The sequence below is a fragment of the Momordica charantia genome (genome assembly GCF_013281855.1).
Source record: "Momordica charantia cultivar OHB3-1 chromosome 8 unlocalized genomic scaffold, Mcharantia_2.0 BLBB01000008.1, whole genome shotgun sequence".
Lineage (NCBI taxonomy): Eukaryota > Viridiplantae > Streptophyta > Magnoliopsida > Cucurbitales > Cucurbitaceae > Momordica > Momordica charantia.
This window is the reverse complement of record NW_028275166.1, coordinates 33,911,662-33,938,055: the sequence shown is the minus strand read 5'-3', so window position 1 is coordinate 33,938,055 and position 26,394 is coordinate 33,911,662. Positions and strand designations below refer to the sequence as shown.

The window sequence follows — 26,394 nt, the reverse complement described above, 5'->3', positions numbered from 1 at the left end:
ATAAGGGTAAAGCATATCCTTTCTTTTTTTTTTCTTTTCTTTTTTAGAACAATAATTGAGGCAGGAGATTCAAATTCGTGACAGGTGTCAATCATCGTTGAGCTAGCTCATGTTGGCAGCAAATCCTTTTCTTTACTGGTTTATAAAACTGTTCTAATTCCAAAATTTGGTCAATCTAAATAAACCTCCAACCAAAACTGTCATCTTCTTCCAATGACGCTAAAGTTTAATTATAGTTATTTACGAAGGTTTCAATGCATTCAAATCACTTCGAAGATAGCGTAAAAAAAATCATTTTGAAGATTACACTATTTATTAAAAAGAATTAATGGGTTGTTTGGAACTTATGACTTGATTTTTGTGCCTCTTTGAATTATTGACTAAAAAATTATGGGGTTGTGACAAATTATAAATGACCATTTTCTATCTAGTAATTATGGATTGTTAGACTTCCCGCTGTTGAGATTCATATTCTCTTCGGTTTTCCTTTTTTTCTTTTTTTCTTTCTTAAAGTTTTTACTTAATAGTTATGTATTAATGTAAACTTAAAAATATGCATGTTAAAAAATATATTTTAAAACACTCTCATTTGTGTTTTAATTTTTTTTCAATTCGAAAAGGCTTTCTAGCCCCCTAAGAAAAAGATAGGTTACCAGGTTATATTAATATTCATGATACTCCTTTTTAACCCGTTAAACCATGCTCAAAGCAACACTCCTAAAGAATATTTAAATAGAAATAAAATTTCTTCATTTTAAATTTTGAGAAGAGGAATAAGTATTAATTTTTATTTGGTATAATGCTAGAAAGTTTATTAACATTGAAAAAATTAAAAAAATAGATCAAATACTAAACATTTTATTGGTTTAATGTCTATTCTTAAAAAGATAAGTTCCTATGAAGATATGCACTATTTAAAATTCTTCATATGGAATCTCTACCTCTGTCTTTGATTTTTTTAATACGAGGATTCCAACGTTATTTTTTAGTTCAACAATGCGTGAGGTGAGGATTCAAATCTCCGACTTTTTGGTCGAGGATGTATGTCTAAACCAATTGAGCTATGTTCAAATTGACAAGATGAAGATTCTAGATTTAACAAGCAATTATATATGGAGCGGGAATCAGGATAGAAAAGCCTTCCCCAATCCTACCTCACCCTATCGATACCATGAGTTGAGTCCCTAATGCGACGCAATAAACAATACTAGCACTTCAGAATTACCATATTAAATATTAAATATTTTGACCAAAAAATAGTCACCAAACATATTAAACGTAATAATGAGTTCTTAGTAGTTAGTCCTTAGAATTATGCTATAACACCTCTTATCCTGGTAAATTATTAGAAACATAAGGTGGGCAAACAGCAATAGGGAAAAAAAGTGCCATCAATCGTCAAACAAAAAAATTGTAACAGAATAAAGAATATAGTAAAACAAAAATTATTATTATTATTTATATAGCCATCTACCAACAACATTACCATTTTATATCTTATGAGTTTCCGACTCTAAACATAGAAGGATCCAACAAAAGATCTCCAAATGTATGTCAATGATTCAAACATTTGTCATAAAAAATATATATATATAATAAAAACTGGTGAATGTACAGTATGATAGAGTAGAAGTTTCTTCTCAACAAACAAGCAATTGAGACAATTGGCAAAAGACCATTTCATCAAACTCTTAGAAAATGCCTAATGATGACCAAAAAAGCAGGTTCCAAATTTTCTATAGACTTGTCATTTGAGGCAAAGAAATGGTCAGAAAATGCAGTATTTGAGACTCATGTGTAAATTAATTAATGTTCTATGTTGAGTGTTGACATTACAAATGCCATGTGCATCATACATCTTTGTATATTAGTCTCCTTTGGCCAGGCTATAACTCTTGTTTTCACTATAATTTGCAAAAACACCTTCCCTGGAAAGTCCCAACAAAAGAACATCAAAATCAATACTTACTATTTTTCTAACTAAAATATAGACTATCGTTAACTTTGAGTCCTTTGATTCAATTTATGTATGCGCTAATATGTCAATATTTGAATAACACTAACAAAGCATCAATCCCTATGAACTAGAGAAATTATGTCCATTACAATGAATCATGGGACTCTTTTTTCACTTTTTTTACTTTTCAAACTATATATGGAACTTCCGAGGTAAAGATTTGGGATGTTTAGAGATGCCTTCCAAGGTGTTCGGTTTAAGTCATGCAGAAAACTTAATAAACTAAAATCCTTGCTGTCACTCCAAAGCTGGTATTAGTGTGAAATCTCCCCCCTGATACTCTATTTATTTAGGGAAAAAAACTTATATGGAGCCTAGTTTACTGGCTTTGAATTCTAAACATAAGTTAAAACCGACCAAAAGAGCAAGAGATGGACATGGAAGCAAGCAAAAATTAAATAATCAAAACAAACAAGCATTACCCTCCAACTTCTCCTACCCATCTCTATTCTCTATATAAAAACATCAGTAATAACCAGGCGATTAGTTTTCATTCTGACTTGGTAATCTCTCACATTTTCAGATAGAAAGAAGTTCTAAAGCACAGCAATGGCTAGAACACTGGCTCTGCTTGTGCTAGCCATAGTGGCATCCTCTGTCTTGGTACAGACCACAACCGCAAGGACCACCCATGTGGTCGGAGACAGCTTGGGCTGGGTGGTTCCCCCCGGTGGCCCCATTGTCTATGCCACTTGGGCTGTCTCCCACACCTTCTTAGTTGGTGATATCTTGTGTAAGCATACAGGCACTTGTCTATCTCTTTATGTAATTTGTGTATCCACTTGTTTTAGATTTTGGATCCTTTAGAATTCCGAGTGTCAAAAGTTATGGCAGTTTCTGAATTTTTGTTTTATTCAGAACTGTTCGAAGCAAGTTGGAGGGTTTTGCATAGGTAAAAACTGTCTGAAACAAGGCAGATGGTTTTGCATAGCTAATCTTTAGTTCTTCTTATTTGCTTCGCTTCTTTTATATTCATGAGTGTCCGAGCTCACTTGTGCATAGATTGAGAATCTCATGTGACAACCACCTGATCCTACAACGTTAGATTGTCAGGAGGTGGTTTCAACTCATCATCTCTAAGGTGTGTTTGGGAGTGACGGTAAAATTAGTGATTTTGAAAAAAGAGATTTAAATATAATTGATTTTTCAAAATCATCATCCAAGTGATACCTTAAAAATCAATTTAAAGTGATTCTAAGTCTTTTAAAATCAATTTTTTTATTTGCGAATCATGATCAATGGAAATGGAAGTGATTTTAACAATAACAAATGTGATTTTGGAAGTGATTTTGACAATAACAAAAGTCATTTTGGACATGCCAAAAACACGGCCCTTTAATTTGTTTTGACTACTTTCTGAGCCTTGAGCACATTCAGAACTGTCCAAGGCCAGTTGGAGAGTTTTGCATAAAACCATCGGAAACAAGTCGGATGGTATTGACAATTAAATTAGATCATCTCTGATCTTTGTTTCTTATTTGTTTTGACAATCTTCTCTTGTTAATCAAATAAACTAGGAACTATCAGGGAAAAGTTCCATATGGGAAGATCTTAAGACATGCGATTAACCATAATGGTCTTTGTGAAATATTTTCAGTGTTCAATTTCACAACTGGACAAGAAGATGTAGCTAGAGTCACAAAGGAAGCATTCCTAACCTGCAATTCAACCAATCCGATCAGCCATAAAGCCACTGGTCCAGCCAATTTCACATTGGATTCACTGGGGGGATACTATTTCATTGGCACTTTGGACAAGCACTGCATCTTAGGACAGAGGTTGGCCATCAATGTCACTGCATATCCCGGATCGACTCCTGCTCCAGCTCCAAGAGGGCCGAGAAACTAGACCGTTGGCGACGGAGTAGGATGGCTCATTCCTCCTGGAGGTCCCATCTTCTATGCCTCATGGGCTTATAACAAGACTTTCTTCGTTGGCGACACATTAGGTACCATAAGAAGTGTAGATTTCATTGACACAATTTATCAAACACTAGGTGGGCACTCAGTAAAGAGACTCCCAAAATCGTGTAGACAAATAAAACCCATCGTTGAATTTCAATTGATTTTGCAGTTTTCAATTTCTTCAATGGATCCGACGACGTTGCGGTGGTGACAAAAGAAGTGTTCGATTCCTGCAACATCACTTCAACTCTCGCTGTTTTCAACTTCACTCCGGCGAACATCGCGCTGAACGCCAAAGGAGGTCATTACTACACCTCCACCCATCCAAAACACTGCATATTAGGGCAGAAATTAATGATCAATATCACCGGACACGTCACTTCCGGCTCCACCGCTCCTCCTCCGGGCACTGCACAATCACCCTCCATTGCAGCCTCTCCTTCTTCCCCGGCCGGCGGAGCTCTGGGTCCATCTCCGAATACCTCCGCCGCATCGAAAACTGCCGCTGCCGCCGGCTGTTTGAGTGCTTTCCTAGTCTTTGCCATGGCCTCGGCACTCTTTCTCTGAGCGATCCGAGCAGAGATGGCACTGTTCTATCAGCATTGTTCTCCATTGATGAGATTTTTCTTCGTCCTCAACATTTTTGTACATTATGTTTCTTTTTCTTTTCTTTTCTTTTTTTTTTTTTAACTATTTGTACATTATGGTTTGGCGACATTAATAAATTCTTGCTTGATAATCAAATTTTGGAATTTCTCATATAAAAAGATAAACAAACAAAATTTGAGAAGAATAATATTTAACATGCTTAGCTAATAGATATCTTCTAAACTAATATTATACTTTTGAAGACTGATGCGTATTCCTATTCCTATTAATTGGTTAGTAACCAATATAATTCTTACAAGAATGTTACAAATAATAACAATCATTAAGTTGATCTTTGAATGTGTGGATTAATTAATTTAATATCTCTTTTTTTATGTGGATGGGTGAAACGAGATAACACACCTTATGAAGATGCACACATTAAAATAGTCTATCAATCAAACTCAACCGATCTTTGATTAAAGATAAATAGAAAAATAATCTCTCAACCATTTGGGAACTTCCTTAAAAGGTATTTATTATTTTTTTTAGTACAACATGTGGAGGTGAGAGATCGAACTCAGAATTGGTCAGATAAGTCATAATGTCATTCACTAAGTTGGATAAAATATTTTTTTTCCCTCATATATATCTTGAAGTTTAATGCAAAATGAATTAAATTGGTAAAGAAAAAAAGGGTCAATCAACTAATAAAATGACAAGTGGGGATGTCTCCAATTGGAAGAAGATTGCCTATCATTTTGATTTGGTCATATATTTGGAGAAAATGAGAGAGGTTTATGCATCTAAATGTTGTGATTTTAACAATTAACATTTACACATCAGCATTGGTGATTGACCCAATATGGCTTTTAGTAATGAAAAATAATAATAATAATTGACCATGTCAAGTAGGTGATTTATTAAGTCTTACATTTAATTATAAGGATGGGACTTTGAATCATTTAAGAAAAATTGTATTTATAATATAATATATTTAGTATTTTATACAAATTCTTTCCTTTGAGGTTGTATTAATCATATAAAATGCTTACTCGAGGTTGCTCACAAATTAACAATGAATTAAAAATTTTTTTAAGTATTTAGAAATATGTTATCTGTCTTTGAAGGTTGAATATTTACCACCATCAAAATTTGATTTGAAGAGGGAAGAAATCTCAAATTTCAAAAGTTGAAATATTTTTTATGAGAGAAGAATCACCTGACTTCGCATCACAGGTTCGAGACAATAAAAATTTGATCGTTTTCTTTTCTTGTTTTTGGAAAAGCTTTGAGGCTTACTAGCATGTTCTTCTCACTCATTCTCAACCAGGCAATCAGCAAGTAATATGCACAGATTTACAAAACTTTTTCATACCTCGATAGTTAGTTCTAAATATCTTTGTAGATTAGTTTTAAAAAAATTGAACTATATAGAAAAAAAGTAGGAGAAAATTTTGTTGGGATAGATTTTGTCAGTTCTCACTGATTCTTTCGGGTAATCGATTTAATGTTAAAAAGTAAATTTCAATATTGGTTTTTTCTCCCTTAAATCCATCGGTTGATTTGGCATTTATTTTGGCTAAAAGGCAATACCAATTCCATAATAGCACTCAAAATCAAGTCAAAAAATGTTTAAAATCCAACTATACAAATTTCTGAAGATAGCCACAAAAGAGTATTACTTCACGGTAGCAACAATTTTTTACTGTTAAGGCATGTTAACTAAAGAGCACTTGAGAGGAGTATTACTCGCCATAAAATCCAACAAGTAAAAAAAAAAAAGCTTTTAACCAACATAAGTACAGTTTTACAATAGAGACGAAGATTCAAAATAGCCATGCTCCACATTTATTATATTAAAAAGAATTAACTAAACAAAATGCTCCTAAAATCTAGGCTAAAAAACATCTAATGTGACTACAAAGAAATCAGAATATGTATATAGTTCATCTAATCCAACTTTAAAAAATAGAAATCTAAATGGGTCAAAGTATAAAAATAAAAAATATTTGAAAATTAATAATAGTAAAGTGGATTAGGAATTATTTTTTTAGTGATTAAAATCTTTTGCTTACACCCATTAAATTAAATTTTAAAGAAAAAAGAGGATGGATTCTAGTATTTTTTGGGTTGTAGTATGAAGTTTTTGTATTTGAGTTTTGTATTAATCACAGTATTATTTAAGTTAGATAACAAACTTTGATTATAAGAATTGATTGATTTGGAAAAATAAAAAATAAGTATGATTGAATTTAATGCTATTTTAAATTTAATAATATGGTCGAATGTTGACCAAATCCAGTTGATCACATGCCGTGTCCTCCGCAGTCCGCGCCTCGTTGGCCAACCTCCTGCCTGTCTCAACAATTTCAGCAATTAAATTCAAAACTAACTAACTTTAATAAATTTAAAATGGACCAAAATCTTTTAAACTCATTCTTCAATACATCCTAAATCCTGGCTAAATAAACTTACTTTTATCTATGTAAATAACATAAAGTTTAAGCTTTTCTAAAGCTTTCCATTCCATTTATAAAAGAAGTTAATCTACAAATTCGACCCTATAGTTTAATGATAATTATTTAATTGACATATATCTCGAATTAGAATGTTGTAAGTTTGATCCTCTCCAAATATGAATGGTGGACTAAAAAATAAATTGGATAATTTTTTTTTTGTCTCAATATTTGGACACGTCAGTACGATGTTAAGGAATTTTTTAATGTCCAGTCAACATATGTCAATTGTTCATATCATCATCCCATCCCATTAGGTCGATTCAACCCAGGGATCAATTAAAAACTATATCAAATTTTAAGTACCAAAACATATCACTAACCAAACAGAAACTAAATTTAAATTTTAACAATCAAAAGTGACGGTTTTTTTAAACTAAAAAACGAAATAGAAATCATTTTTTCTAATGTCTATGAGTGTTCGGACCCGCTTAAACACACCTCAACTAATTTCATTTTTTTTTATTTCAAACACAAACAAGTGTATTTCACTTATTTTCTTCTTGAGGCTCCACTCTCCCTATAAGGTCCCGTTAACCTAGACGAAGATGGAGACAAGCTAGTGCGCAATAGATTTTTCGCTGTTGTTGTTTGCAGCTTGCAGGATTGAAAATCTCTCTTTCGCCTCTTCTCCATGTCTCCATTCTGATTGATTTGCTTCTTCTTTTGCGATTTCTTGGGGTTAGCACTGAAAGAAAGAGCCCGACATTCATTTATTTATTCATATTCATAGCTTAGCCTAGCTGATTAGGTTCCTTCTTTTTTTCTCCTCTCTCTCCCTCCCTGCCCCACGTGAAGTTTTCATAATAATTTCGATATATTCTTGTAAGAAATGCACACTTGCATTCTACCAGCTAGCAACACATCTCTCTCTCAAAAAAACTATCTTTTTTCCATTGAAAACGCAGCTTCCCACCACTTTCTCTCTCCCCATTAATATTCGCTTTTCTCCCCCGCTAAAGTTGTTCCGATTCCATACACCCCCAAATAAAAACTTCACAAAAATCCAAACCCCAGAAAATAAATAAAAATAAAAATACAAAATGACTCGTCAACCCTAAAACCTCCAACCTCAAAACTCCCCCACGCGGCAACCTGATTGTTATTCTATCTGGACCGTTCATCTCCCCCCCTCAGCCATCCACCGACACGTGTCCCGCCCCTATAAATACCGACCTCTTCACTTCAGATCTCCAGCTTCCCCAAAGAGAGAGAAAACAAAGCACCGGCGATCTGAGAACACACTACACACAGCTGAGCTGGCAGTAACAATGGCGGCGAGATCGAAGTTGGCGGCTGTTTTTGTGGTGCTGACGGTGGCGGGTTTGCTCCGGTGCTCGGCGGCCGCCACCCACAGCGTCGGCGATTCGCTGGGCTGGACCATCCCTCCTAATCCCTCTGTTTATTCCGATTGGGCTTCCTCCAAAACCTTCCTCGTCGGCGACATTCTTGGTACCTCCCCTTTCAATTCAATTTTTATTCAGATATTTGTGTTCTGCAATTAATTATTTAGCTTCAATTACATATTTACTTAGCTAATTCTCTTGATCTCCACTAGGGAAAAAAAAAAAAAGTTCTCTCTTTTAATTAATATTTTTAACAGGAAGGTCATTCCATCTCCAAAAAAATACCTACACTCAAATTTTATAGTTATTCCGACCATGATTTTCTTACCCCAAGCAAAAAGCACTTTTTCTTTTCGGTAACGATTGAGATTCGAACTCCCAACGTGGTCTAATCCTCTAAGCTCATTTTCCACCAAATCTATTCACATGGTAGAATCTAGAATAATGGTAGAATCTAGAATAATGTGACAATTAACGTGTAAGCTTTCCTTAATTGTCTATCAAATTTTGAAAATTTTGTCTACCTAATTTTATTCTAATCTTCCATATTATCAAATTATTCGTTAGATTGTTTTTGATTTTGTCCTATCAACTCTTTTGTAAATATTACAAATGTTTGACTTTAGGAAAGATTTAGTATTAAAATTTTTGAAATGGAGGAGCATTTTTTAAACATACGGTAAGTTTTAGGGGTTTTTTTTTTGTTTATAAATTTAGCCTAAATAATATAATATCATGGTTTCTATTAATTGATAAAATAATTTGTCTCAAAGACCAGATCTAAAGCACGGAGGAAGTTGACTGAAAATTCATCTTAGTCTAGTAAATTTTTTTTTCTCTCTTGTCACTTTTCAGAAAAATTTAAATGTTTAAAAAATAAAATCATTGTAATAAATTTATCTTCTAATAATTATATAATAAAAAGAAACCAATAATGTAAATATTTTATCGATATTATTGATTTTGATTGCTTTTTTATTTTATTATTTTTTTAAATTTTGTGCAGTTTTCAACTTTACCGCCGGAGGGCACGACGTGACGGAAGTGAGGAAGGCCGGATTCGATTCTTGCAGCAGCAGCAACTCCATCTCCGTCGTGAGAACCAGTCCGGCGAGGGTCACGCTCGCCGCTGCCGGCGACCACCACTTCATCTGCTCATTCCCCGGCCACTGCGACGCCGGCCAGAAGCTCTCTGTCACCGTCCGAGCCCAATCTTCTCAGCCGCCGGCCGGCGCTCCTGCACCCTCCCCAAAACCCAGCACTCCGGTTTCGCCGTCGCCGTCGCCGAAGTCCGCCCGGCCACCGAAGGCCTCTTCTCCGACCGCCACCCCACCTCCGGAAAACGCCGCGGCGCCACCCCCGGAAACCGCTCCTTCAACTCCGACGACCGCTCCCCCGCCGCCCAACTCCGCCCACTCGCTCGGCGGTTCCGGCATCTTCTTCTCCGCCGTGTTGGCAATTTTCATAGCTCTGATTTAATTCCTAGACACGCCGTGGCTGTAGAAATTTAATTAGTGGGATTCATTTTGTGTGTACTTGGATTTTTATCATTATTCGGATTCTCAGTGTATTTTTTTTTCCCTTTTCCTTCCGACTTGAAAATTTGATACATTTGTTCCTTTTTTTTTTCCATCACATTTAGTTGATTTTATATTGATATGAACGAGGTCGAGGATGCATAATTCATAGTTTTAATAAGTTTGAGTTTATTTGATTATAGATTAAATGGTAAGAATTGTTTGTAAAAAAGAATGATTTTGGTGTAATAACTCGTGTTTGATTGTAAATCTAGTTTTTAGATTATGCTTTCTTGAAGATTCTTTTACTATGGTTTGGTTGCGACGCAAGGATGATGTAACAGAACTTTAGGTGACCTACGTTTGAAAAAACATACTTAAAATTTGACAAGATCTAATCTAGAAATCGAAGGAACGCTATGTCTTAAAAAAGTTATTATTTCAAAACGAGATGTAAAGGATATTCTAAGTATTATAAAGAAACCTGATTGCAACTCACGAGATTTTCATTTCAGAAATGGTTAATTGAGATATTTGGACTTTTTTTAGTTGTAAATATATGTTTTAACCAATTCAATTAGACTTATGTTTTTTGAAAGGTGAATCCCACTATAGATAATTATATTTTGGTTTTTCATATTGCTCCTTTGGAACATGGAATTGGACATAATAAAAAAAATTCATTTTGAAAAGTTCGACTAATGTATGGTATATGTCAAAACGATTCCAACAATTAAATCAAGTGCGTGACAACAAAAGGAGATGTGAATATGTCCCGTGAAGAAATTATATCTCAATTCTCAAATTTGCCTAACGCTTGGATAATTATGATAGAGATTAAACACAATACGAATTTTGAAATATGAATGATGGGCTAAAGCCTCTACACTCTATTTAGAAGACTAAGGTCGTTATTGTACCTTGATGAATGACACTTTAGGTTTTTAGAAGAAAGGACGAGCTTAATCCTGAGAGGAAATAAGCGAGAGATTTGTCATATATAATAACGATTAAATTCTCGACGTTAATAACTTTATTTTAATTTTATAAAACCAGAAATCAAGTATGAATAAAATAAATAGACATCCTATTATTCAAACTATATAGAGTCTATATCCATTCACATAATTAATCTAATTACAATCAATTTATCGATAACAAATAATTTATAAAGTTTTATTTTCCAAAGCTCAATTATGTAAATATTATTTTTAATGAAATTGATATACAAATGCAACACATGGGAAATGGCTCGTGTCTACCAATTCTATTAAAATCCTATTATTCAAACTATATAGAGTCTATATCCATTCACATAATTAATCTAATTACAATCAATTTATTGATAACAAATCATTTATAAATTTTTATTTTCCAAAGCTCAATTATGTATATATTATTTTTATTGAAATTGATATACAAATACAACACATGGGAAATGACTCATCTCTACCAATTCTATTAAAATCAATAAAAAAGAATAGAACAAAAATGATTTTATTATTTCACAAATTTCATAGTTGATAAACAAGAGGTGGTGGAATTTATATAATAATTATGGCATGAAATAAAATGTTTAATGTGCATTTGACCAGTCAACGGGACCCACCTCTCTCCATGTGAAGCCGATGACCAGTCAACGGCACAAAGTCAAAGACTCTGACCACTGTGTTCGGTAAGAAATCTAACGCGGCGGAGTCCAATTTCTCCGCACCTCCACCTGCGGACTTAATCGCCGTCCATTTCTTTCCCACGTGTCCTTCATCCAACGGCCTGTTTTCCACCAATGTCTGAGATGCGAGGTTCCAAATACTATAAATACCCAAAATTGCCCCCTTCTTTCTTCCACCAAAGGCACAAAAAACCTTGAGCTTATTTTAATTAACACACTTGAAACTATGGCAGTTAGATTCAACCAGATGGCGGTTCTCCTCCTCCTCACGGCAGCGGCTTTGTGGCAGCGATCTTCTGCCGCCACCTATGTTGTCGGTGATTCGTTGGGTTGGACCGTCCCGCCCAATCCTACTTCGTATTCTGATTGGGCTTCCACTAAAACTTTTGTGGTTGGCGACGTTCTTGGTAAGTTTGAGTTTGGTTTAATTTGAAATTAGTAAATTTATGTCATGCTTGATTTTAATTTGAAACTAGTAAGCTTTTAGAAATTTGTTTGTCGTTATTCAAGTAAAAATATTTAGTGGATGAATCGACAGAAATTAAAGATAATATCTAAGTCTAAAGTTTAATGGGATGAAATTAAAAATTTAAGGTAAAAATTAATATATTTTAATTTTCTTTTCCATGTGATATATGGTTTTTTTAATGTAATATAGTACTCAAATAAAAATGATGGAAAAAATTTTGGAAAGGAAATAAATCTTTTTTAGATAAATTACAAGAAAAAAGAAAATCTAAATTTTGTCATTCATTTTAAAAATATATCTATTCTTTCAAAAATTTCTATATTATTGACCTTTCATAACGTTCTAAAAAAAATACTTAAATATATGTTAATGTTTTTGAAAGATAAGTCAAGGGTAGTAATTATCTTTTAAACAAATGTTAAAATTCTAAAATATTATTATCATTATTATTTTGTAATTTAGCCAAAAGTTTTAGAGATTGCTATCGTACTATAAGAAATAAAGCGAAGCCTTTGATTAAATTAGAAAAAGAAAATCGAAACGACATGTAGCTAAAGGTGGAGGAATTTGGTGCAGTTTTCAACTTTGCAAGCGGACGACATGACGTAGCGGAAGTGACAAGGAGTGGTTTCGATACTTGCAGCGGCGGCAATCCGATCTCCGTCGAGAACAACAGTCCTGCGAGAATCACACTCACATCCGCCGGCGACCACCACTTCATCTGCAACTTTCCCGGCCACTGCAACGGCGGCCAAAAGCTTTCCGTCACCGTCAGAGCGACAGCGTCGCCGGCACCAACCGCCGTTCCTGTCCCCGGACCCAGCCGGTCGCCGTCTCCTGCACCAGCCGCCGTTCCTGTCCCCGGACCCAGCCGGTCGCCGTCTCCTGCACCAGCCGCCGTTCCTGTCCCCAGACTCAGCCGGTCGCCGTCTCCGGCACCAACCGCCGTTCCCGTCCCCGGACCCAGCCAGTCGCCGTCATCATCTGTCGTGCCGTCGCCGGCTCCTTCCCGCGAACCGATGACGTACGTCGTCGGAGACTCGTCGGGATGGACCGTCCCGTCCAGCGCCAGCTTCTACGAGTCATGGGCTCGCGACAAGAGCTTCTTCGTCGGCGACGTTCTCGGTAACGACCCACAAATTTTCTCTCTCAAGAACTTCTTCTATATCTCTCTCTAAAATGGAAATTTTCAATTTCGTTTTATTCCACTTTCAAAATTTAACGATAACGGTTTCCTTTTTAATTTTCTGTTTTTAAAAGTTATAGTGATTATTTTGAAGTTATAGGGTGCTAAGTTTTGAGACTATATATAACGATTATTTTTAAATGTGTAAGGATGAAATTTAACATTTTAAAGTTTAAAACACCAAAATAAAAAATTCTTAAATTTTTAAAATTTCAATGTGGAGTCCATCTGGTTTTTTGTTTTAATTTTTTTTAATAGGTTCATGATATGTAGCGATCTTGGTGGAGGTTATTTAGACACCAGATTAAAAATTATATTTTCAAAAGATTAGGAAAAAAAAAGGTTAAGAATATTATTAAAAAATAATAATAATAAGAAGCTCATCTTCTCCGTTGAATTTGCAGAGTTCAACTTCGCGATTCAAACACACGACGTGGCGGAGGTCACAAGAGAGAATTTCGACCGTTGCAGCGGCGAATCGCCGCGCTCCCCTATTTCCACCAACCCGCCGGTCAGAATCACTCTCTCCGAAGCCGGCGAACATTTCTTCATCTGCACATTCGCCGGCCACTGCGGCGTCGGTCAGAAGCTCGCCGTCAACGTCACCGGCGGCGGCGCTTCATCTCCTCCCTCTAACACCGACCCTTCAAATCTATCTCCTACCACTGCTCCGCCGCCTCCCAGCGCCGCCTCATCGCTCCGAGCCTCCGCCTTCTCCGCCGCTCTTCTCGCCGTCGCCCTAGCTCTGGTGTACTAGCCGACGTGGCCTTATTAGTATTTAGAATTTAGATTTCGTCATTTTCAAAATTTTTTAAAGAGATTTTTTAAGGTTCTTTTCGTCTATAATTAGTATAATAAATAAACTGTCCTTTTTTTATTCTTTTTTGAAATTTATAGAGATTTATGGTTAATTTTGTATTGGTTGATGTAAACAGATTGGAAATTTTATAATAGCTGGTATGAATTCATATTCTCGGATTGTGGGAAAATTGAAGAAATTTTCGTATTTTAATTCGACACGACTGCTTCATTTGACTAGAAAAAACAATAAAAATAAAACTTCAAAGTCCACTTCCATAATTCCATGACCTTTTTATTGTTTTTACTTTTTTTTTCCAATAAATGATTTTGGGTAAATTTTATAAATGCCCCTCGATTATGGGATTGGTTTCAATTATACCACTGTAATTTAAAACATTTTCATTTTAATGTTTAATATTTGTAAGTTGTCTAAAAAATAAATTACTTTACTTATCCGGGAAGGATTGATCATAAATTTAGAGAGTTTACTTCACCACGGAAACCAAAACTTTCTAGAACAAATATTAGACCTAAAAAAAAAGAAAATGAGATAAAGTCAAATCAAAGCAGTTTGAGAAGAAAATTTAATTTCGCATTTCATATTTACTATTTTTTATTCTTAAATCAAGTTTGTAGTAAAATGATATATTTTATTCTATCATACGATGTTACCAATGTCAACATTCTTTCACAATAATAGAACTATTTTTTCCTTAATCATCCTCCGAAGAGTTGTTGCTATTCTTAACTTTTGTACAATTTGCACTTCATCTTGTGCTCTTTTTTACCTTCTCTCAAATCAAACATCCAAGATACCAATCCAGCTATCAAGTGACTATTTTGATTTTAGCTAGAAAAGATGAAAACGATGCAGGTATAATTGAAACTAAAGCTTATGAGAATTTTTTATGGTTTGTCAATGATTTTGTAAAACTATTTTCAGAATTTCTAAAATTTAGTAAAAAACAAATAAAAGGTTAAAAGTCATTTATAGGTCCAATTTAGCTGTAAACTTGCCCATCAATGACATCATAAATGTGGCTAGAAATTAGAATGAGATTAAATTACATTGTTAGTTACTGTCCTTATATCATTTATGACAATTTGGCAATGATACTTTTCAAACTTTCCTTTTAGTTATTGTTCATTAATTAAGTCTTATCAAGAATTTTTGTCTTTGGTGACTAGCGTTAAATTTTTATAAAAAATTGATGTATGTCTATGCACAAAATGTCATGTCTTAATCTTATCACTCACTAACCATAAGGATGATATCGATTGATAAGAACCAAATAAAAATTTTGAAAAACCTACCAATCAAAATAAGATTTAAACCATTTTTTTAATTAATTTTGAAAAAAGAGACAGCCTTGAAAATATCTGTTTCTTGGATGTTACTGCCCAAGTTGGACCTGAAAATCTCTAGTTGTGGTGTTTAAACTTTGAACAACATTACAAAACAAATATGACAATGGCTGCCTTTTTAAAATTTCTCAAACAAAATCTATCCAAAGCTCATCACCTCATTATTTCTAAAACCCAAAAAATATCAAAACAAACAATAAACTGAGAGCTCGGTCAAGTTTCCATCACAAAAAGTTGTGGTTGTGAATAATATTCAACATAATCAAACCATGTCCACACTTCTCTACCAAAAATACTCTCTTCTATCTTCAGCTTCACATAAATGCATGCATGGAGAAGAGAAAGAGAAAACAGAGAGAGAGAGAGCTTTGCAGGGATGACTTGTGAACACAAAAGCAAGCGGGAGCAAATGACCATTGGAATGGGTTCGATTTGGTGGGTGGTTGCCCTTGCGAGTGCAGCCATGGCTGCAACCGGAATTGCAGCCATCACCCATGAAGTTGGAGGCGACAAAGGTTGGGCAGTTCCGCAGGAGATGTCGTTTTACACCACGTGGGCTTCCGATAAGACCTTCAATGTTGGTGACAAACTTGGTAAGATAAGAACCTCTTGAACCCTTCTCTAATGACAATGGCAGTCTTCTTCCTCTCTCTTGCAACTCCTTTTAACAGAATTTCTTGCTTTTCTACTTCCTCAAGTAATTATTTCTTTTCAATAACTCTAAGTAGAAGTTCGGCTCATGGGTCTAAATGCTTGAGTTTGTGAAATCTAGAGCTGGAAAGTCTAAATCTACAGCCTATGTGTTTGGATTGTGCACAGACATAAGTAACGAGAACTTGAACATATCTCCTACGTTGGTGTGTGAGTTTACGATTCGTAAAAGTAGTTATAGAATATAAAACGAGAGTTTTATGAGTTCTATGTACATAGCTCTTGAAATCAGTAATATGGTAGAGCTTAGTATAAACGAATTCACGTACCAAAGCTCAAGTTCTTAACTCTACGTTGCACAAATCTAAGGAATGAGACGAGCACTTCCTAACAATTTTTCGACCCATTTCGACCCTATCTAGTACAGTTACTTGTATTTATACAATTTGTGTTGAACTTCAAACAAACTTCTAATAGTTTCTAATGAAAGTTGAGTAAAAGTAAGGCACCATTGAACTCGGATGAAACTATTTAGATCAAACAGTACAGAACTAAAGAGGATCCTCTTCATCACCTGATGAGCTCCCTCTTGTACAATTTGGGTTTTTTTCTTTTCACAAATTTGAGTTCTGTTCTGTTCTGTTCTAACTGCATGAATGGTCAAACCCTCATAAACAGATACCTGAGATATATATGTAAATATGGTTTTTTTTTCTTTTTCCTCTTTGGTTTTCAGAATTCAAATGGACTGGACTGCATAGTGTGCTTGAAGTAACAAAGGATGGGTTTGAAAATTGTACCAGTTCAGGAACACCTAATGGCACCAGCCCTGTGATAATTCCTCTGGAGACTGTTGGCTCTAAATACTTTATCTGCACGGTCGGTCCCCACTGCTCGTTGGGGCAGAAGTTGAGCGTGACTGTTGGATCTAAGAACTCGGCACCTCCAGCAGCACCAACAACACCTGCAACACCAGCAGCACCAGCCCCGAGCTCTGCTCCTGCCTCTCTCCTCGCAAATGCTTTATCTGCAGCAACGTTCGCCATAGGCAGCATTCTCTTCACTTGTTTATAAGAAGACTTCAAGTTCTCTCAACTTGGCTTCTCTCTACATCAGTCATAATGTACCTTGTTTGGGAATAAAAATATGTATTCTAAGTGATCAGACAATTTGTCAAGCATTCCAAGCATTCCTGAATTCTTATTTCAGTTTCATTCTCAATTATTGGCAAGAAGAATGAGCCATTGTTGGTAGTAAAGAAATTGACAGAAGTTTCAAATCAGAAAGTTCCCATATATGACATGTTTCTCTGTTTCAATAACCTCCATAATGTTTGCATCTTTCTTTGTCTTGCGGGTGGGGGGAATCCAAAAATTGTAGGTTGAGGGTAGAACAATGAATTTTTGCAAAGTTTTTTAAGTTGCAAACTCTTTAGAACTCAACGACACAATAGTATACCATATCCTGTTCAAATAAGGTTGTTTTAACTCACAAACTATAGAAAGCCAAAGGTACCAAGTATCTACTATGACATGTTTCCCTTTTCAGACAACCTCCATAATGTCTGTTTCTTTCTCTTTGTTGCCCGTGAGTAGCATAAGATTGTAGGACAAAAAGAAATTAACAGAGATTTTAAATCAGCAGACTCTAGGATCTATCACGACGTGTTTATCGCCTCAAATATGTCTGTTTATTTCTTTTCAGTAGCCAGGGAGTAGCATAAGATTGTAGGTTGAAGCTAAAGGAAATCACAGGAGAAGATATTTTGTGCAGCTCTTGCTCTATTTGACTAAACCTGTTAAAGTACCTAAGGATCAAAGTTTCCAAATAAATTTTGCACCCAATCGCCTGGTTTGGGAGATCAAATTAAACTGAATAAAAGATAAAGACTCCGGAAGATTCAAAGAAATCAGGGACAAAATGATAGAAGATCATATAAAATTATGAGTCTGTCATAAGTCAGGCAAATTCATATCCATTTCTCATTAAAGGCAATGTACATTTACAAGAAAAATGACAATTGGATAATTCTTCTGGAGTAAAGGACAGACACCTGTAAAAAATATCACTTTCCAAGTTTACTGTGCCTTCTGTCATCCTCCTTTTTCTTCCTCCTTTTTAGCCTTTTGGAGAACAGGTAAATGTATACAGTTGAATTTGAATCAAACTATGAGAATTTAATTAATCTAATATGTTCTGATCAATTCTTATATGAAAAGCAGAAAGGCAATATATATATATATCATTCATTCACAGATGGACAAACAGTTTCACTTATTGATACAAACTATTTAATACAGAATCTCATCATTCAGAAGAATAATTTTGATACAATAACTTAAAAGTAAGGTTTCAGCAGATTCTCACTCTCCACCACTGCAGATGCAACTTCAACTCCAGAAGAAGAAGAAAAAATCAATAACAAACAGGTCAGCAGCTCAAATTGAGCTATGAGACATCCTCAATGAAAGAAAGCAATAATTTTAGATTCTCTTGATAAGAACAAACCTAATCCCATGACACAAACCTAATCCCATGACACAAATTGTATTCTCTTCACGATTCAGAGTAAGTAAATGAGTCAACAAATTTTGAAAAATGAATTGCAGTTGTGAGTTGTGATATTAGCTTTCAATATAAATAACAAGAAATCTAGTAACTGGAAAATAATATATGTTAATTTAAGCAAGGTGATTCTGAACTCTCTGCAGATCACAGATTTACATGTGCATATATCAGTGTTTCTGTGAGTGTATATTAAAATGAGAATTTATTAGGATGAAAGGAACCTGGAAAATTAAAAAAACAATGGGACAGACAGATAGTCTTACTGAAGAAAAAAAAATTACAAGATACAGCAGGATATCTGATTCTGAATAATTAAAAATAATGATATATTTCTTTTTCTTTTCTTTTTTTGATGATTTGGGTGACCGATAAGATTTACGCACACCACAACTAATTCCATAAGAAAACCACCAGTGACATTTGGCATAGAAAAACTCCTGAGATATTCCATATGTCAGATAAATGACAACTGAAGTTTGAACTCATAATCACATATATATCTAGATTTTAAATTTGAATCACTTTACCACAGACTGATGAATGAACGGGTATACAGATTCCTATTTCTCTTCATATGGAAACAAATGACAAAATAGAAAAGCCAGCCAAGCGATAACTTTCCTACCCTGCTCCCCAAGTTTCAATGCATGGAACTGTCCAGTTTACTGGGTCAAATGAAGGGAGAATGTCTCAAAATACCAAAAAGAGGTGAACAAGAAAGAGTTCAATTGATTATAAGAACTAAAAATGATCTTATTCGCAACGAGCATACAGAGCACAGAATCACACTTCTCATGTAGCTCAAAGAAAGTGGTAACCTCAAGAGGGAATTCACTTCTATTGTTGTATTAGTTATGCGGCTTAACATGAAGCAATCGTACCTATTCAGATTTCTGTTCTAACCATGTTGGTTAATGGTTAATGGTTAATGGTTAATGGTTCACTCAACTCAAAGTCACACCTCACATGTTTTGAGGGCCTGACCTAATTATATAGTTTTGTGCAGTTGAGACTCAAATATTATAAAATTTCGACTAAAGCTACAAAAGGAATAGTTCTCATTAGTGACAATACAACATTATGGGAAATTTAAGATTTCCGATATTATATGCCACAACATTGAAAAACTTTCTACCAACCTGACCCTTTAGTTCGATGGTCAAACCAACTAGATGGAACCTCAGGTCGCAAACAAAATGGCTCATCCTCCTCATTGCTACTAAAGGGCTCTTTGCGTTTTTTTGTTGAAGATTCTGGATGCTGACCCCCAATGTCGGAACTCCACATATTTGAGTAGGAATCAAAGGGATCGAGTGCCGTTCTGCTTGGGAAAAAACTGAATTCTTTATTCGTGCATACGGTCTGATCATGGAATTTGGTCCTCTCATGGGAACTGCTGGGACCAACGTTTCCAGTTTCAAGAGCCCAAGTTTTCCTAGTGCTCACACATGACTGGGAAGGTACACCCAACCTCAAAGATAAATCACATTCTGTGTCTGGTAGCTTCTCTTCTCTGGCTGTGATAATTTCTGGTGGGAATCTGCTCATAGCATTTCCAGTTTTGCACGAGCGAAGGCAATGCTCAGCAGGCTCGGCACTTGGTATGATCGGTCTACCCAAAAATATAGTCCGTTGGTTGGCATCTACAGCGATCTGGGAGCCTAAGTTGGACTCTTCAGTTTGACAACGAGTTCCATAATACAATGGATAAACAGATCCCAAGTTAACCGGGGTGTTCGTCTCAGTCACTGAATAGTTATGAGCAACTGGGGCATTCTCAATCAAGAAAGCAGGGTTACTTGGAATGGTAGGGTTGTTGTGTTGTTTTACTTGGCTACTACGCTCGGAAGAAAAAATATTGGAGTTCATTGTTGCAACTCTAGCAAAGTTCAACTGGTTGCTTGGGTGTAATGACGATATTGGGAGGCGTCTTTCATCCGTGGCTTTATCCATTGTGGTTGCAGGAGTAGATGTGGGTTCTTGTCCTCTTGGAGTAAGATAAGTCCTCGGATTGCTGTGGCGTTGGCTTCTAGAAGCTCGTACCGGAACACAACCGAGGTTAAGCGCAGCTGAATACCACAGAGAAGGAAACAAAGCAAAACAAAACAATAACAGCTTGAGTTTACAGAAACGGATGACAAAAGAAAAAACAAACCAAACCCAATACATTTCCAATAAAGGAAACACAGAGCATACTTTCACCATTAGATCCAAAAACTTGAAAATGCAACCATGTTTTTACCTTCAACACAGGGAGGCAAAAGCTCTCCACTCTCACTACTTTCATCCCTTCGGATTATGGTGTTCACAGCATCATTCAAACGGTCCCAAAGTGTCTCAAGATTCATGTACTCAGCCTAAGCAAGAAGAAGTAAGCAATTACGGGGAGGAAATCCCAAACTTGAAACACAACAAGATCCGAATTGTGAGCAAAACCCAGAAGGGTCAAGGGAAGATACCTCGGAATTAGCTTTAGAATACATGATTTCCTCAGCTTTCAGAACAACAACCGGCAACTTCTCCTGCCATTCCTTGTTCTTCTTAGTAGCAGGGCTATGATTCTCAATGACAACCCTGATCAAACACATGGTGGGCAATTCACCAAAATGTACAAAAGAAAACAGAAACAAACACAATATTGAAGGGGAAGAAAATCAGCAAAATTAAGAAGACCCAGAACCTGAAAATTTGCTGAATGATGGAACCTCTAATGGGTTGGTGCCTATCGCTGTGCCAAGCTCTCCGCACGCACTCGTACGGTCTCGGGCCTGGCCGCGGCATCTTCGTTCCCCCGTGGCTAAGCCAGCGGAAGCACAAAATCTTCGACGAAGAGAAAAGAAAATAAACAAAAGATTCGAAACTCTCAGCTCCCAAAATCACTCGTACCGGAGATGGGGTTGGATGATTTGCATTTGCTCTCGCCTTTTCTCTTCTCTCTCTCTATTAATCCTCCATTCTCGTTCCCCAATTAGCAATGGGACAGTTTTTGCTGGGTACTGGAGAGAGAAAGGGAGGGTAGCTTTCTCATTCTTTGTCTTCTTCAATAATTTAAGATAGTTTACCCCAAAGTTTGATGTTCAATCTACTTGTTTTGTGTATAGGGAGTGTCACCTATTGGGGAAAATAGAGTGGAGGGGGTGGGGTGGGCTTCAAAAAGTGCCTGTAAAATCTCCCTGCCACAACATTCAGCAATTGGCACATCAATTACCTTGAGCATGGGCCACCACCCAAAACAGCGACATCCCATCCCTCATGGACTTTGAATCTATCTTCATAAAAACCACAATTTCTACCCCCAAATCATCTTCTTATTCTTCTGGGTCTTTGCTTTGTTGCTTTATCTCCATTTTCCCCTTCCTTGGAATCGGAATTCATCTGATTCCTCAACACTGGTAAAGTAAAACTAAAGTAAAGTGAAGTGGAAGTTCTCTTTTCCCCAAACATCCACCTTACAAAGCTCTCAAGTTTTGAGCAAATGGGTTTCTCAGAAGTTTTGGGTTTCTACCCAAAATCAAAACCCCAAAAAGCTAACCAACAAATTTCCTACCCAAATCATCATCTTCTTCTGGGTTTTGGTTGTAGTGTAGAGAGTATTGAGAAATGAGGTAGTGGAGCAGTGGCCAATGACACAGCCCTGACATTGCATGCCATACCCACTCTCTCATGTCTCATTTCATGTCCCCACTTTGAAAAAGCCTTCACAATCACAATGGGGGTGACCCCCAAAGCTCTGTTTTTTCTCTCTTTTTTTTCTTCCTTTTTCTCCTCTCTCTCTTTGCATTTTGGCCATTCTCCCTCTCCCTCTCCATCTTTTCCCCCCATTTTCATGACAAGTCCATATCTACAGGGAGCTGAAACTGCCCAAGTGGCAAGCTCATCCTATCTCTATTTGATGTCCCCCCCTTGCCTTTTTCAACTTGGGTAGAGCTTGAAAGTAGGCATGTTTGCTATTTGGTTTTGGAAGGTTAAGACTGAGACGTCTGTGTTTGGATGTGCACCAGAATTGATGTCCAATGTCTGCAATACTGTTGAATAATACGATAAGTTTTGAGGAGTTAATGGGATAGGACACGACGAGAATTCAACTAGTTAAAACTTTACTTACTTTTTTAAAGATGGAGAGTTCGAACTTCCACCTACCTTGAGGAAAAAGAAAAACTAACTTTTGTAGATCTGTAAAATACCGGTTTTTCGCTGCTATAGAAAGGAGAGGGAAACAGATACTCTATTTAAATAGGTACGAGTATATTTTTTAAGAAAAGAAAACAAAAACTGTCTCATATGTGATCGAATAAGTTATTTTTATAAAAGAACTAAAATTTATCGTGCTATTATACGAGTAATTTTCGGGCTAGTAATTCGACATTCTAGTTATTTTCAGGCTAAGAGTTTAAGTGTAGCCATTGTTCTTCTTCATGCCATAACTCAAAATCTACCTGACATCTAGAGATGTAAATGAATTTATCTTTTCAACAAACAATTTCAATGTGTGCTTTAATTGTTATTCCAAGAATATATTAATGAAAACAAGTTTAAAATCATTATAGGGAAATGTTCTTCTTTTAACATAAAACAAACTTTTCTTAATTTTTCTCCCTAAATATAATGTTTCTACTTTTGGTTGTTAGCTTTATTCATCCATGAATTTTCTTTTTAGTTTTAAAGTATTAATCAATGAATCTTTATTAAACTACATGTTATTAAGAAATCAAAATATTAAGCCCTTAGACCCTATATTAAAATGGAAGCTTAGAGAAAGTACATTGGCCATGCTATGTATTCAAATTAAGAGCATATAGACAAATAATAATTATAAAAAAAAAAAGAAAAAAGAATGATCTTTGAACCTTTTAAAAATTTAAAAACAACAATCTCATGTGAGAAAGAAATAGTGTTTTGTCTTTATTTAAAAAGTTTTATCATAAAAGATTTCTCACCTCAAATAAATATACACTAAAAGTAGGAGTTCGGTTTTCAAAAAAATTATTGCAAACACAAATTTGGTGGAACTTTGTGAAAATATAATAGATTCGATTTTTTCAGTACAACAAATGTGAAATATGGAGATTTAAACTTTTAATCTCAAGAGGATAAGTTAATACTGAACTACGTATGTTCTTGTTAGGGACTACAAAAAAACATTTGATAGCTTAGAGATCAAAATAGAATAGACATGAAAGTCGGGACGAAAACAGGGTTAAACTTTTTTTTCTTTCCTTTGCCCTTTTGATTATTTGCAAAGTAAGGTGGACCACATAAAGATTTGCTTGAGTATGCAAAATCTTAAAGATAGGTGACAGTAAAATGCAACTCCAACCAATCAAATTACACAAAGGGCAAAAAAGGGAGTTCAAAAATTTTTACCCCTCACAATATGAAGGGTTGAAAGACAAATAATAATTTGTAGAAAGTACCATCAACATCAATTATATTCATTACAAAGAACAGAAGATTCTAATACCAAACTTTGACCATTATTGTCACCAAACCAACCCCTCTCCCCCCTTTCTTTTTATCCACTCAAAGTTTATGCTTTTGGAGCCCCATTTTACCACATTCATTAGCTTAGGAATAGAATTTTTAATAAATAAATAAATAACCACAACTTTTCACAAAAATAATATTTTTTTTTTAAAAAAAAGAAACAATTAATATGTCTGTCAGGACTTCTTCTACCCACGAAAGAAATTTCTCTCAAATTTCTCTGTACGATTTTTCAGATGTTAATATTCACTGAGTTATGTGTTTGAAGCACTACATTTATTGGTTAGTATTGATCTGTCCTATCCTATGACACAATTTATTGGTGACACTTTAATACCACAAAGGAAACAAAACTGTCTTAAAACAACGTTGTTGTTAGATTTAGATTAAGCAAGTTTTTGTTTCCTTAATTTCTCTTTTTATCTTGCTCTAACAATATCAATGCTTTAAATGATTTTGCCATTTTTTTAAACTTTTATTTTTACTTATTCTTTTTTCCTTTTTAAGGCAATTGGCATTTTTTGTATCTTTACAATAATATAATACTTTCATTTTAAGTTTAAGATTGCATAATTTTACTTTTAAAATCTACTTAGAAAGTTTGACATGAATGGAGATGATTTTCTTACTTGTATGCCTAAGATTTTTACTATTTCTTATCGACATGGGATTCACATTTTTGATAGTTTTATTAATTCTTCATACTCTTCAAATTTGTGTTTTGATTTCTATCGTCTTATAAATACTTTTTTTTTTCTTTTTAATGTGGTATGTCATGCTTGATAAGATGCCACTTAGAACACACAATTCAATATAATGAAAATTTTTATGAAAAGTTAAGAGATAAAAATAGAACATTTCAAAGTGTGTTTTTAGTTCAACCAAAGATGTGGAGATTCAAATTTCCGATTTTTAGAAAGGTAAGTAATGACTTGCGGCCAGTTAAGTTATACTCTATGTCTGAGATCAAGATAAAAAGTGAAGTTTTGAAAACAAAATCTTAGTTTCCACTTTTTCCCTTTGAAAATTCTTTGGCAATGACTTAATCTATGTATTTTTCATAAATATAATGATTAAATTCCTAATGCTAGGAAGTGAAAGTAATGATTGATTGCCAAAGTCAAAACCAAAAGTAATTACTATTATACATATATGATATACACACACACACATATATATATATATATGTGTGGACCAAGGACCAACGTGTTAAAAATATAAATATACAAAGACAAGTAATTCCAAAATTGCATGCATTTTGATGTGAATTTATGATACAACAGCTTGGATGTTTTTGTGTATATTTATATTGCTGTTCCCCTAAAAAATAGGCTTTTAAAACTCTTTATCCTTACAATAAATAATAAAGACAAATTTGAAGTCAACTCTTGTTTTTTCTTTCTATGATTGCATTAGCCTTTCCTTTGGTACACTCAATATAATAGATAAGAGAATTTTTCTTTTTCTTTCTAAAGATAAATTTATTGCCCTTCCTTCATGGTTATTTTTTCATCTTCTAAAATCAAAACCAATTGATGAATAGTAATGGTAGGCCTCTAGGGAGCTAGTAAAGCTAAAGCTAAACTAATTCATTGTCGTCCTTCATTTTTTATTGTCAAATCTTCGTTGGATCAAATTTCGTTACGTGAAAATCTTAAGTTGTTGGAAGTAAGATTAAACATGAAATTTAATAAAAAGTTGACTAAATTTGAAAATTTTAAATTTAAATGATGAACATGGAAAGTAGCTTGATATGTTCAAGGACTATCAATGAAATTTTATTAGGCTTGCCAAATTTTAAAATTGATGAACATTTAGATATTAAATATCAGAGCAAGAGATATGAGAGAAGCTCGAAGAAAATCGGCAGAATGGTCCATTCTTGTCTTGTAGTTTCAATCTCAACCACAAACGTGTTTGTTAAAACTTTATGAATTGATAAGAAAATTTTACCTTGGATTATTATTTTACATCAAATAAACGTCAAAAACTTACTTAAATTTTCAAAAATAAAAGAAAAATTCATTAAAATAATTTTTAGAGAAATAAAAAGTATTTTCCAAATCACTTCTAAAAATTTAGATCTTGTTTGGTTAAATAGTCCTAAGTAATTTAGAGGAAGCACTGATAGTACTTCTTCCTTAAATGCTTGTAGGAATATAGCTTCACTAAAAGAATATTGATTTAAAAAATCATCCTAAATTCAATATAATTAATACCTGTCTATTTAAAAAGGGGGAAAATAATAAATAGCCACCTCATACTCATTGTAAAAGAATCAAACATAAGCAAAACGACATGTCGCTT

The 26,394-nt window shown here is 34.7% G+C and overlaps 4 protein-coding genes and 1 pseudogene across 5 annotated transcripts; 4 read left to right on the top strand and 1 right to left on the bottom strand.

Annotated features, from left to right (window-relative positions):
- The first annotated feature begins 1,923 nt into the window (after positions 1–1,923).
- LOC111013013 (early nodulin-like protein 9) lies at positions 1,924–4,488 on the top strand (annotated as a pseudogene). Its single transcript, XR_015792916.1, has 3 exons — positions 1,924–2,750; positions 3,615–3,965; positions 4,091–4,488. The product of XR_015792916.1 is annotated as an early nodulin-like protein 9 (transcript).
- Positions 4,489–8,210: 3,722 nt separating this feature from the next.
- Positions 8,211–10,006, top strand: LOC111012995 (blue copper protein). The gene is made up of 2 exons (XM_022287315.2): positions 8,211–8,480; positions 9,381–10,006. Exons 1-2 carry the CDS (start codon positions 8,300–8,302, stop codon positions 9,851–9,853), a joined length of 654 nt encoding a protein of 217 aa, XP_022143007.1. The 5' UTR covers positions 8,211–8,299; the 3' UTR covers positions 9,854–10,006.
- Positions 10,007–11,747: 1,741 nt separating this feature from the next.
- LOC111013093 (blue copper protein) lies at positions 11,748–14,230 on the top strand. The gene is made up of 3 exons (XM_022287465.2): positions 11,748–11,970; positions 12,609–13,157; positions 13,623–14,230. The coding sequence occupies exons 1-3, from the start codon at positions 11,790–11,792 to the stop codon at positions 13,973–13,975; spliced, it is 1,083 nt and encodes a 360-aa protein (XP_022143157.2). The 5' UTR covers positions 11,748–11,789; the 3' UTR covers positions 13,976–14,230.
- Positions 14,231–15,694: 1,464 nt separating this feature from the next.
- Positions 15,695–17,356, top strand: LOC111013077 (umecyanin). The gene is made up of 2 exons (XM_022287447.2): positions 15,695–15,977; positions 16,772–17,356. Exons 1-2 carry the CDS (start codon positions 15,707–15,709, stop codon positions 17,107–17,109), a joined length of 609 nt encoding a protein of 202 aa, XP_022143139.1. The 5' UTR covers positions 15,695–15,706; the 3' UTR covers positions 17,110–17,356.
- A 600-nt stretch (positions 17,357–17,956) lies between these two features.
- Positions 17,957–22,318, bottom strand: LOC111013076 (uncharacterized). The gene is made up of 5 exons (XM_088127344.1): positions 21,284–22,318; positions 21,063–21,177; positions 20,846–20,960; positions 19,743–20,672; positions 17,957–19,268 (listed from the first exon to the last, which is right to left on the bottom strand). Exons 1-5 carry the CDS (start codon positions 21,382–21,384, stop codon positions 19,225–19,227), a joined length of 1,305 nt encoding a protein of 434 aa, XP_087983470.1. The 5' UTR covers positions 21,385–22,318; the 3' UTR covers positions 17,957–19,224.
- Positions 22,319–26,394: the final 4,076 nt, after the last annotated feature.